This window comes from Rhinolophus hipposideros, assembly GCF_964194185.1.
Source record: "Rhinolophus hipposideros genome assembly, chromosome: 20".
NCBI classification, from domain to species: Eukaryota; Metazoa; Chordata; class Mammalia; order Chiroptera; family Rhinolophidae; genus Rhinolophus; species Rhinolophus hipposideros.
In genome coordinates, this window is record NC_138066.1 from 19,388,657 (window position 1) to 19,398,206 (window position 9,550).

A 9,550-nucleotide genomic window follows, 5' to 3' on the forward strand; every position below is an offset into this window, starting at 1 on the left:
CTTCCTGTTGGCCTCCTATTATCTTTCCCTTTCTCAGATTATCCTTACAGGTTTTCGTAATAAATTTATATTTTGTAAAAGGATTTTGTTGTACCAGGTTTTGCATCCTCACTGAATCTGACTGGCTTTTATTTTCCTCTCCAAAATCAGGTTTTTGTTCTCGACATCTCTCCCCATCATGTCCAGTCACTGTTTTGGTTTTGGCACCATCAATATCAAATGTACAAACGGTTCTTGCTAACCAACACCAGGTATATCTGATGTTCAGATGAGTTCCAATAAAAACAATTTTTTTTTTCAAAAAGTGTTCTTTCTTGAGTGCTGAGGGCTTCTAGATTGACCCAGACAGCTCTGTGTGGCCCTCTAGACTGGCTAGAGCTCTACTGTCTCATTTGCTTCCTGGGAGACGTTTAGATCTGGGGTAAAATGGGGGGGGGGGGCTTTGGGGAAGAAAGTTGGTCTGTGAGGCCTGAAATGGGATATGGTGTTCAGGTATCGTCTGTATTTCCAAGGCAACACGGACGTGGTGGGGGTGTGTCCTCAGCCTACTTCCTCATCTGCACGATGTGGATGGCACTTCCTTGGTAATTGTGGTTTGATGGTTACATGAAGTCATGGAAATGCAAGTGTTTGGAGAGTCCTGACACAGCTGTGGTTTAGTGTCCATTTGAAATCTTCAAAAGCAGATTGTTGGGGTTGCCGGTTGGCTCAGTGGTTGGAGTGCGGCGCTCATAACACCGAGGTCGCCGGTTTGATTCCCACATGGGTCAGTGAGCTGTGCCCTCCACAACTAGATTGAAAACGACGACTTGACTTGGAGCTGATGGGTCCTGGAAAAACTGTTCCTCAATATTCCCCCCCAGAAAAACAAAAAAACCCTAAAAAGCAGGTTGTTATACTGTCAGACCCTGGGAATGGTTCTTCTGAGGGGCGCTGGGGCCACAAGGAGGGTGGGGTGAGCTCCAGCTGCCAACTCTACTTCAGTCTGAGAAACTCTGCTATTCTGTTTTTCGGTACTGTATTTCTGTGTATGGTTTCCCTTGCAGAAAGAGATTTGATTCAATAAAGGACTTGACAAAAGATTACAAAGGGTTCCAGAGCTGGAGCAGAGGGGTTTCTCAAGCCCAGGGCAGTCCCGAGGAGCTCAGTCGGGCTGCAGCCCTTTCCTTTGCTCCCTTCACAGGTCTGATGACTCCTCCAGACCTCTGCTGTCCAGTGGGTAGCCATGAGCCACATGTGGCTGCTGAGCTCTTGAGATGTAGCTTTTGAACAGGGGTGCACTCACTGCCCATGGAACAAAAACCTGACTTTGAAGACTTAGTATTGAAAAAAATGCAGGGCCGGCCCGTGGCTCAGGCGGTTGGAGCTCTGTGCTCCTAACTCCGAAGGCTGCCGGTTCGATTCCCACATGGGCCAGTGGGCTCTCAACCACAAGGTTGCCAGTTTGATTCCTCGAGTCCCCCAAGGGATGGTGGGCTGCGCCCCTGTAACTAGCAATGGTAACTGGACCTGGAGCTGAGCTGCGCCCTCCACAACTAAGACTGAAAGGACAACAACTTAACTTGGAAAAAAGGCCTGGAAGTACACACTGTTCCCCAATAAAGTCCTGTTCCCCTTGCCCAGTAAAACCTTAAAAAAAAAAAAAAAAGTAAAAATAGCTTTAAAAAAGTTTTTTTAAACTTATTTAAGTGTGTTTCAATCTAGTTGTGGAGGTCGCAGCTCACAGTGGCCCATGTAGGGATGGAACTGGCGACCTTGTTCAGAGTACCTTGCTCTAACCAACTGAGCTAATGGGCCGCCCCAGCTCAGCTTTTTATAAATGCTATATGTTGAAATATTTTGAGCATTATTTGGTTAAATATTTAAATTCACCTTTTTTGTTTGTTTGTTTTTTGAAATATGGCTACTACTTAAATGAGCCGTGTGGCTCACTTTTGTGGCTTACGCTCTGTGTTTTTGGACAGTGCTGCTCTAGACCTCCAGGACTGCTTCCCTTCCAGGCCTCAAATAAGCTGGGTCTAGACTCAGCTGAGAGGTTCAGGTGGCCTGGGCCTGGCCCCCTCACCTAGGGACCCTTTCCGGCACCAGCCTTCATGGGGCCAGGGCTTTCTTGTGTGTTAATGAGATTCTGATGGTGTTGGGAGCAGAGGCCCAGCTCAGCCGTGGTTCTGGAGCCCTGCTGCCTGCTAGTTACGTAATCTGTGCTGCCCAGAAGGGCCACTAGATGCTGCTCTGTGATCCCTGGAAGAACAAAGCACGACTTCCTCAGGAGCCAGGCTCTGTTTGGAAGCCCTTCTGGAAGCTATTGGCTGGCCTTGGCCTTCCCCAGGTTCGTAAGGGCAGGGGGCATGCAGAGGGCAGGGACTCTCCTGCGATGCATGGACACCCCCGCCCAGCGGTGCAGATGACATGCAGGCCGGCCCTGCTGGCAGCTAGAGATAGACTATAGGATAAATAGGCTGATTGATGGGGGTGGGATTTGGAGATCTTCCCTGCAGTTCTTTGGAAAACAGCTCCGCATCATTCAGCCAGGTCTGCCTTCTGGGTCTTTGATTCTGCCATTTCTGGCAGATTATTGCCCTTTCTTCCTTGCTTCGCAGTTGGAGTGGTGATGAGAGCTTGGGGGTGGGGGAGTTAGGTGAACAGAGGCACTATGTGGTATCTTGAAACAGCAGGAATGGCATGGTGGATGGGTTCTGGACAGCCCCTTGTCAGTCACAACAGCAAGCGGGCTGGCAGTGCTAACTCATTCACGCTCTGCTGCAAACATGCCTTTGACAAGTGTGAGGAGGAGATTGAGGTAATTCTGCCAAGAGCTCTTTGCAGGTGGTGGGGAAGAGCTGGTTGGACAAAGGCGGGAGAGGAAATGGAGTGGCATGAAGCGGAGCTTGGTACTGTCCACCATGAATTGGAATAGCTACAACTGAAATTTGCAGATCTAGGTAACAGGGTGGGTCCCGATGGTTCCTGGGGGTGGGTTACAGCCTTAGAAATCTAGGCATATATGGGGAAGTGGAAAGCACTTAACCTTTGCTCAATGCCAGAATCTGAAGGGGACCTTGAAACAGCAAATGCAATGTAGACATGGGCCAACTCAGGAGCTGGGCCTCTCCACAAGGGGCTGGAGGATAAAAGACTGGGGGTTCAGCTGTTTTAGGAAGAGAGTCTTTGACTCAGGGAACCTGAAGGAGATTACTTCTTGCTACAGAGAGGGAAGGTTGAGAACAGCTCCATCTGAAGATCAGGTAGGGGTTATACACTGAGGAACACTCACAGGGACCGGCGTATCCTTCATCATTTAAGTTAAGATGACAGTTGCTGTGGATGTTTCTGAAGGGCTATGGAAGAAGTAGCCTTCTGGGTGCAGAGCAATGCATTTTGCACTGTATGGTCACCATACTTTCCTAAAGTTTTCAATTGCCACTATTGATGGAGAAATCTCTGGGTAGTACATAAGCAAATTCTAGTGTTTTCTGATGATAGCATTGTTCTGAATGGTACCAGATTTCTGTTCTGTTTAGGGCAGTAGGCAGAGCTGGCACAGATTGACAGCCTGGTATGCCAGAGTGGTCTGGTAGTCAGGGATGTGGGCATTCTCTTCTGGATTGCTGCTTCCTCCTCACGAGATCCAGGGGTGAGAATTTGAATTAAGATAGGATTTGAATCTCTTCCCAGGTTTGTGGTCAAATCTGAATCAATCTCCAGAACCGAACTAAAAGAATAACAAATGAGGAATGTCCTTTGTGAAGGATCTGAGTTCTTGTCTGTGAGAGGAGCAGTTCTTAATTAGAACCAGGATTTTACTCAGCATTTAATAATTTTACTGGCACCATTTTCAAATTACCACGTTTCCCCGAAAATAACATCCTATGTTAGATAAGACCCGGTCTTATAGTAAAATAAGACTGGGTCTTACATTAATTTTTGCTCCAAAAGACGCATTAAAACTGATGGTTCAGCTAGGTCTTATTTTCGGGCAAACCGGGTATACACGTTTAGCATCAAAAACATTCAAATCAGCGGGTCAGCAGCTGGTTGGAGAAGCAGTTGCTTCAGTTGTACTTTTAAGAGAGAAGAGGGCAAGTGGAAATTTCGAGGTCACATTTGTGATGAGCTTAGAATTCATTGGCTCATCTCCGGCTGCGGCTGGGCCAGGGGCCTCAGGGCCCTTCCTGTCTCAGGTGTGGTGTGGGGAAGCTACGCCTCTCTAGCCTGGATTTCCGAGACCCACGCAGGCGTGCGCATTTACCTGGGATGGGGGAAAGGAGGTCCCGGAGGGGAGGGCACTAAAACCGATGGGGACAATCCACTCGGGATGCGCGTGTCATTCAGGCAGCCTCAGTAAAGGCTTCGGCTCTCCCCGTCTTCCTCCCCGAGCTCCCAAGCTTCTTTTCGGGTGGCCGAGGATGTTAAATAGGAGGAGGGAGCTCAGTGTCCCGGCCTCGGTGGATGGCTTCTCGCACCGCTCGAGAGGCAGCCTCGGTCCCGGCTGGCCGCGCGTCGCCAGGGCGGGGACACGGCCTAGAGCGCCCCCGCGGCCCACAGCCGCGGGCGCCGCGGCGGGAACAAAGGCAGCACGTGTCTGGGCGGGGCGGCGGGTGGGGTCGGTCCTCGGCCCCGCCCCGCTGCTCCCCACCGGCCGGAGCGTGGCTGCGCGGGGCGCCCCGGACTCTCACGCGGCCGGGCTGCTGCTGGCGCGGCGGCGCAGAGCTGGCGGCGAACTGTGCGAGGGGGGACGGCCCCGGGGACCGGGCGGTTCCACGAGTCCCCGCCGCCGCCCGAGTCCGGGTCCTCGCCGGGGCGGGGCGAGTAAAGACGCCCCGGGCTCGCGGCCACATCTCTGCCCGCACCGCGCGCGGCTCGTGCTGACGACCGCGGCGGCCCCGGCTCCCGGGTGACACCAGGTCCGCCCGCGCCGGCGCGTGGGCCGCGCGCGCTCCCGAGAGGGAGGCCGCTGAAGTGCGCGCCGGGGCGGGAGCGCGGCGGCGGCGAAGACGGCCGGGCGGGGGGCGGGGCCGCGACGCCTGCAGAACCTTGGACAGAAGCTCCCGACGCCGCCGCCGCGCACGAGCCCCACCGAGCGCCGCTGAGCGCGGGGACCGCGGCGCGCATTGCAGAGGGCGCGGAGCGCAGGAGCCGCCGTCGCCAGGTAAGCCTGCGCCTCGCGGCCCCCCGCTGCCCCGAGAAACCAGGGCCGGGGTCGGGGCCGCGCGCGGGGGCGAGGCGGGGGTGTCTTCCGCGGCGGTACGGAGCGCGGCGGCGGGCGGGGGGTGCCGCAGTGGAGGCGGCCGGGCTGCGGCGCGGGCGGGGCCGCGGAGCCCCGGGAAGGCTCGGGCGCGGGACTGGGGGCCAGGTCCGCGGGGCCCGCCAAGGCCGGGGCCGAGGAGCGCGGCGCGAGCCCCGCCGGGTGCTGAGAACCATCTTGTTTTACACGCAGATCCCAAGGGGCAGCACGCGCCCCCACGAGCGCCCTGTCTCCTCCCCTGGGCCACCGCGGGCTTGGTGAGCTGTTTTTTCCCTCCGGCCGGCAGGCTGGGCGCGCAGGGGCGCGGGCCCCCGCCCGGCGCGCAACGGCACCATGGGCACGGTGCTGTCCCTGTCCCCCAGCTACCGCAAGGCCACGCTGTTTGAGGATGGCGCGGCCACGGTGGGCCACTACACGGCCGTACAGAACAGCAAGAATGCCAAGGACAAGAACCTGAAGCGGCACTCCATTATCTCCGTGCTGCCGTGGAAGAGGATCGTGGCCGTGTCGGCCAAGAAGAAGAACTCCAAGAAGGTGCAGCCCAACAGCAGCTACCAGAACAATGTCACCCATCTCAACAATGAGAACCTGAAGAAGTCGCTGTCGTGCGCCAACCTGTCCACATTCGCCCAGCCCCCACCGGCCCAGCCGCCCGCCCCCGCTGCCAGCCAGCTTCCCGGTTCCCAGACCGGGGTCTCTTCCTCCGTCAAGAAGGCCCCGCACCCTGCCGTCACCTCCGCGGGGACGCCCAAGCGGGTCATCGTCCAGGCGTCCACCAGCGAGCTGCTACGCTGCCTGGGCGAGTTTCTCTGCCGTCGGTGCTACCGCCTGAAGCACCTGTCCCCTACGGACCCTGTGCTCTGGCTGCGCAGCGTGGACCGCTCGCTGCTTCTGCAGGGCTGGCAGGATCAGGGCTTCATCACGCCCGCCAATGTGGTCTTCCTCTACATGCTCTGCAGGGACGTGATCTCCTCTGAGGTGGGCTCCGACCACGAGCTCCAGGCTGTGCTGCTGACCTGCCTGTACCTCTCTTATTCCTACATGGGCAACGAGATCTCCTACCCGCTCAAGCCTTTCCTAGTAGAGAGCTGCAAGGAGGCCTTTTGGGACCGCTGCCTCTCTGTCATCAACCTCATGAGCTCCAAGATGCTGCAGATCAATGCCGACCCACACTACTTCACACAGGTGTTCTCCGACCTGAAGAACGAGAGTGGCCAGGAGGACAAGAAGCGGCTCCTCCTAGGGCTGGATCGGTGAGCCCTGTCGCCTGCGTCATGGCTCAAGGATTCAATTCATTTTTAAAAATTTATTAAACAAATCAGATTTTATGTACAGTACGCCTATCAAAGCCACCAAGGGCCTCTCCTGGCCCACCTTCTCTCCTTGGGGTTTTCTTCAGCCCTGCCAAGAACTCTGGGCGTTTTTGAACTCCAGCACCTTGTGCAAAACCCAGAAGATGTATTCAGAGCCACCCGGGCCCCTGACCTCCTACTTTGGGGAATTCAAAGGACTGACCTGCTTCTGCCACCTGCGCCCTTGCTGGACCAGGGCAGGTGAGGCTGTCTGCTGCTCCTTGCCTGGGAGCTGGAGAGGGGCCTCTGGCCAGGTGGCCCAAGGAAGAGCGAGCACTTCTGGTTGGAAGCCCTGTTCTGGCTCCTGTTTTGGGTTGTCCGTTCTCCCAGAGGCTCCTGGAGCAGCCGCCTTGACTGAGCTCTGCCGTGGGTTGTGAGGCAAGATGCTGCTTCAGTTGAAGAGAAGCCGGCCTGATGCCCAGATTGCGTCCTGTTGTTTGGCCGTACACAACCCTGTTTTGCTCTCTTTTTTTTTTTTTTTAAGGGAGAAGGGCTTTCCTGTAGTGGAGACACGGAACTTGTCCCCCAACCCCTTGTCCCCTGCTCCCAGCTGTGTTGGTAGTATTGGTTAATGAGCTGGTTTGACTCATGAAATTCTTTTTATTTTGGGTCCCAGCTAAAGAGGTTGGGGTGAAGCTGGGGACAGCTCCTTTACTGGGTGAATTTTTCATTTGGATAATGCAGCTCAGTCACCCTGTGGGGAAGGCCAGGACAGCTGCAGGTGCCCATTATCAACCACCTGCCTGCTGGGCAGGTCGGGGTGCCATGCCTGAGACTAAGCCGGTGCCCACCGAAGGGCTAAGGCCTCTTGCTGGTGCACACGACATTTGTTCTGCAGAGCTGGAGGGTGGGGAGTGGTCATGATGTACCCTCACCCCTACCCCTGTTAATTTAAAACTGTTAATTTAAAACAGTTCAGTGTCTTCTGAAGACGAAGCCTTGCCCGGCGAGGCCCAGTGAAACAGCTGGATCTTGGGGACAATTACAAGATGGGAGTAGAACTCCTGATTGCTTTGGAAGCCTGCTGATTCTACAACTGATCGTTTGCAGCTGCTGGTTTGGGTTTCGAATTTAGTGGCTGTAAAAACACATGATGTGTACTTAATCAATTTTCTTCCTAAGTCTCCCAGATTGGTGGCTTGGGACTTGGGAAAGGACCAAGAGAAGGGAGCAGTCTTCCTCCATGGCCCATCACTCCGGCTTTGGGGAACAAAGACCAGTGTGAATGCTACAGAGAATTCTCTCTGCCCAATCCCCCAGGGAGTGTTGGAATGGGTGGCTGGGAGGGGGGAGGGAAGCCAGAGGGTCGTTTTACATAGGATTAGGTCCCTGGTGGCTGCCAATTTCAGCACAAGCACTACTGAAATTCACATGAAAAGAAAGCTGTGAAATTGAGGTCCCAGTTTAAGAGCCCTGGAGCAGAGCTCGCTGGGCCCGAGGTATGCCCGGATATGAGGAAGAGGGCCTGGCTGGGCCGGGAGCATTTGCCCCAGCTGTGCCTCAAGGCCCACGTGCCGAGCCATTCCTGGGATGGCCAGATGATCTGATGCAGAGCTGGAAGGAACCTGCGGCTGCTGGCACAGACTTCACGAATGCAGCGCCGCTTCTCTGCTGGAGTTGTCACACAGCCTGTCTGTTCAGATCCTGCTGCCACGGGCGACCTGAGGTAGGAGGCCCTCAGGGGCAGCGGCACCGGAGGCATGGAAGAGGCTGGTTTGGGTGCCGAGTTTCAAGAGGGGTGTATGTTTGCAGTCACTCGACTGGCTGGCTGAACTTGGCCTAAAACTGTGCAGTTACGTTGCATCCACAGGATTCCAGTTTTGTGTGTTTCCTTCTCTTTCTCCATATTTATTTTTTTAGTTTTTGGAGGAGGTGCAAATTTCAGGAGTGGTTGGGGACTAAGAAAGTAATTGTGGTTCCATCAATGTGAATGAAGCCTGTCCTGTTGTCCTCCCTCTTCTTGTACTGGCCATCAGTATTGTGTAAAGGAACTGATACACTTAGGTGTGAAAGCAATGAACCCATTTGACATGCTGCTATGAAGACTACTTTTAGGACAACAACAAAAAAACAGGAAAAAGGAAAAAACTAACCACCAACAACAAAAAAACCCCTTATTCTTTAATTGTTGCTTTTACAGTGATATTGTGCATGCAAACCAGGAACATTTTGTGTCGTAAGAAAAATAATCTTAGAACAGATGGCTGTGAAAATTATACCCGTGCACAGAACAAGTCACAGGAATAATAGTTCAGGATTTGGTTTTACTCTTTCTTGTAAAGCTGAAGGGTTGATATATTCTTTCCATGCAGTTATTAGAATTTAGTTTTGTTCCAACAGTTGTTAAACTTGCAATGAAAAGAAAATGTGCCATTTTTTTCACTCGGAATTATTCATAGCTGTATATTTGAAACTGCTAATTATACAACGTGCGATGTATGTTGATTTTTTAGTGCAATTTCTTCTGTAGCTATTCTTTGACCAAACTGTGGGTATTGTTAATATTAATTTATATTTGTCTCATTTTGTATGTATGTGTAGTGTGTTTGTAAGTATGTGTGGTTTATAATCTGACAAGGTCATGAAGCTCAGTTTGGCTGTAATTTAATTCCCCTTCCCTTATTTTTATTTATTTTTGTACCGTGCTGATTAAATAAAATGCACTGACCATCCATTACATAGACCTCTTTTGTGGGCACATCATTCACGAGCAGTCTGGGGTCCCCTTTTATAAATGATTCGTGCTCTCAGCATAATTGGATTTGTGTTACGGGGAAGGGAAAGGACATGGGAGCTGGGAGGAGGGCAGGGATAGGGGAGGAGAGGGCTTAACGAGCACGTTGATGTTAAGGTGATTAAGAAAGAAGCACAGGTTAAGTCAACTCTGGTTTAGCTGCTGGGCGGGGCAGGCGTGGCTCCCTTGGCTTGGTGGCGCTGGGTGACTGGGACCTCT

General features: G+C 53.5%; 1 protein-coding gene across 1 annotated transcript; it reads left to right on the forward strand.

The window, feature by feature from the left end:
* The first annotated feature begins 5,008 nt into the window (after window positions 1-5,008).
* CDK5R1 (cyclin dependent kinase 5 regulatory subunit 1) lies at window positions 5,009-9,271 on the forward strand. The gene is made up of 2 exons (XM_081027842.1): window positions 5,009-5,149; window positions 5,438-9,271. Exon 2 carries the CDS (start codon window positions 5,579-5,581, stop codon window positions 6,500-6,502), a length of 924 nt encoding a protein of 307 aa, XP_080883968.1. The 5' UTR covers window positions 5,009-5,149; window positions 5,438-5,578; the 3' UTR covers window positions 6,503-9,271.
* Window positions 9,272-9,550: the final 279 nt, after the last annotated feature.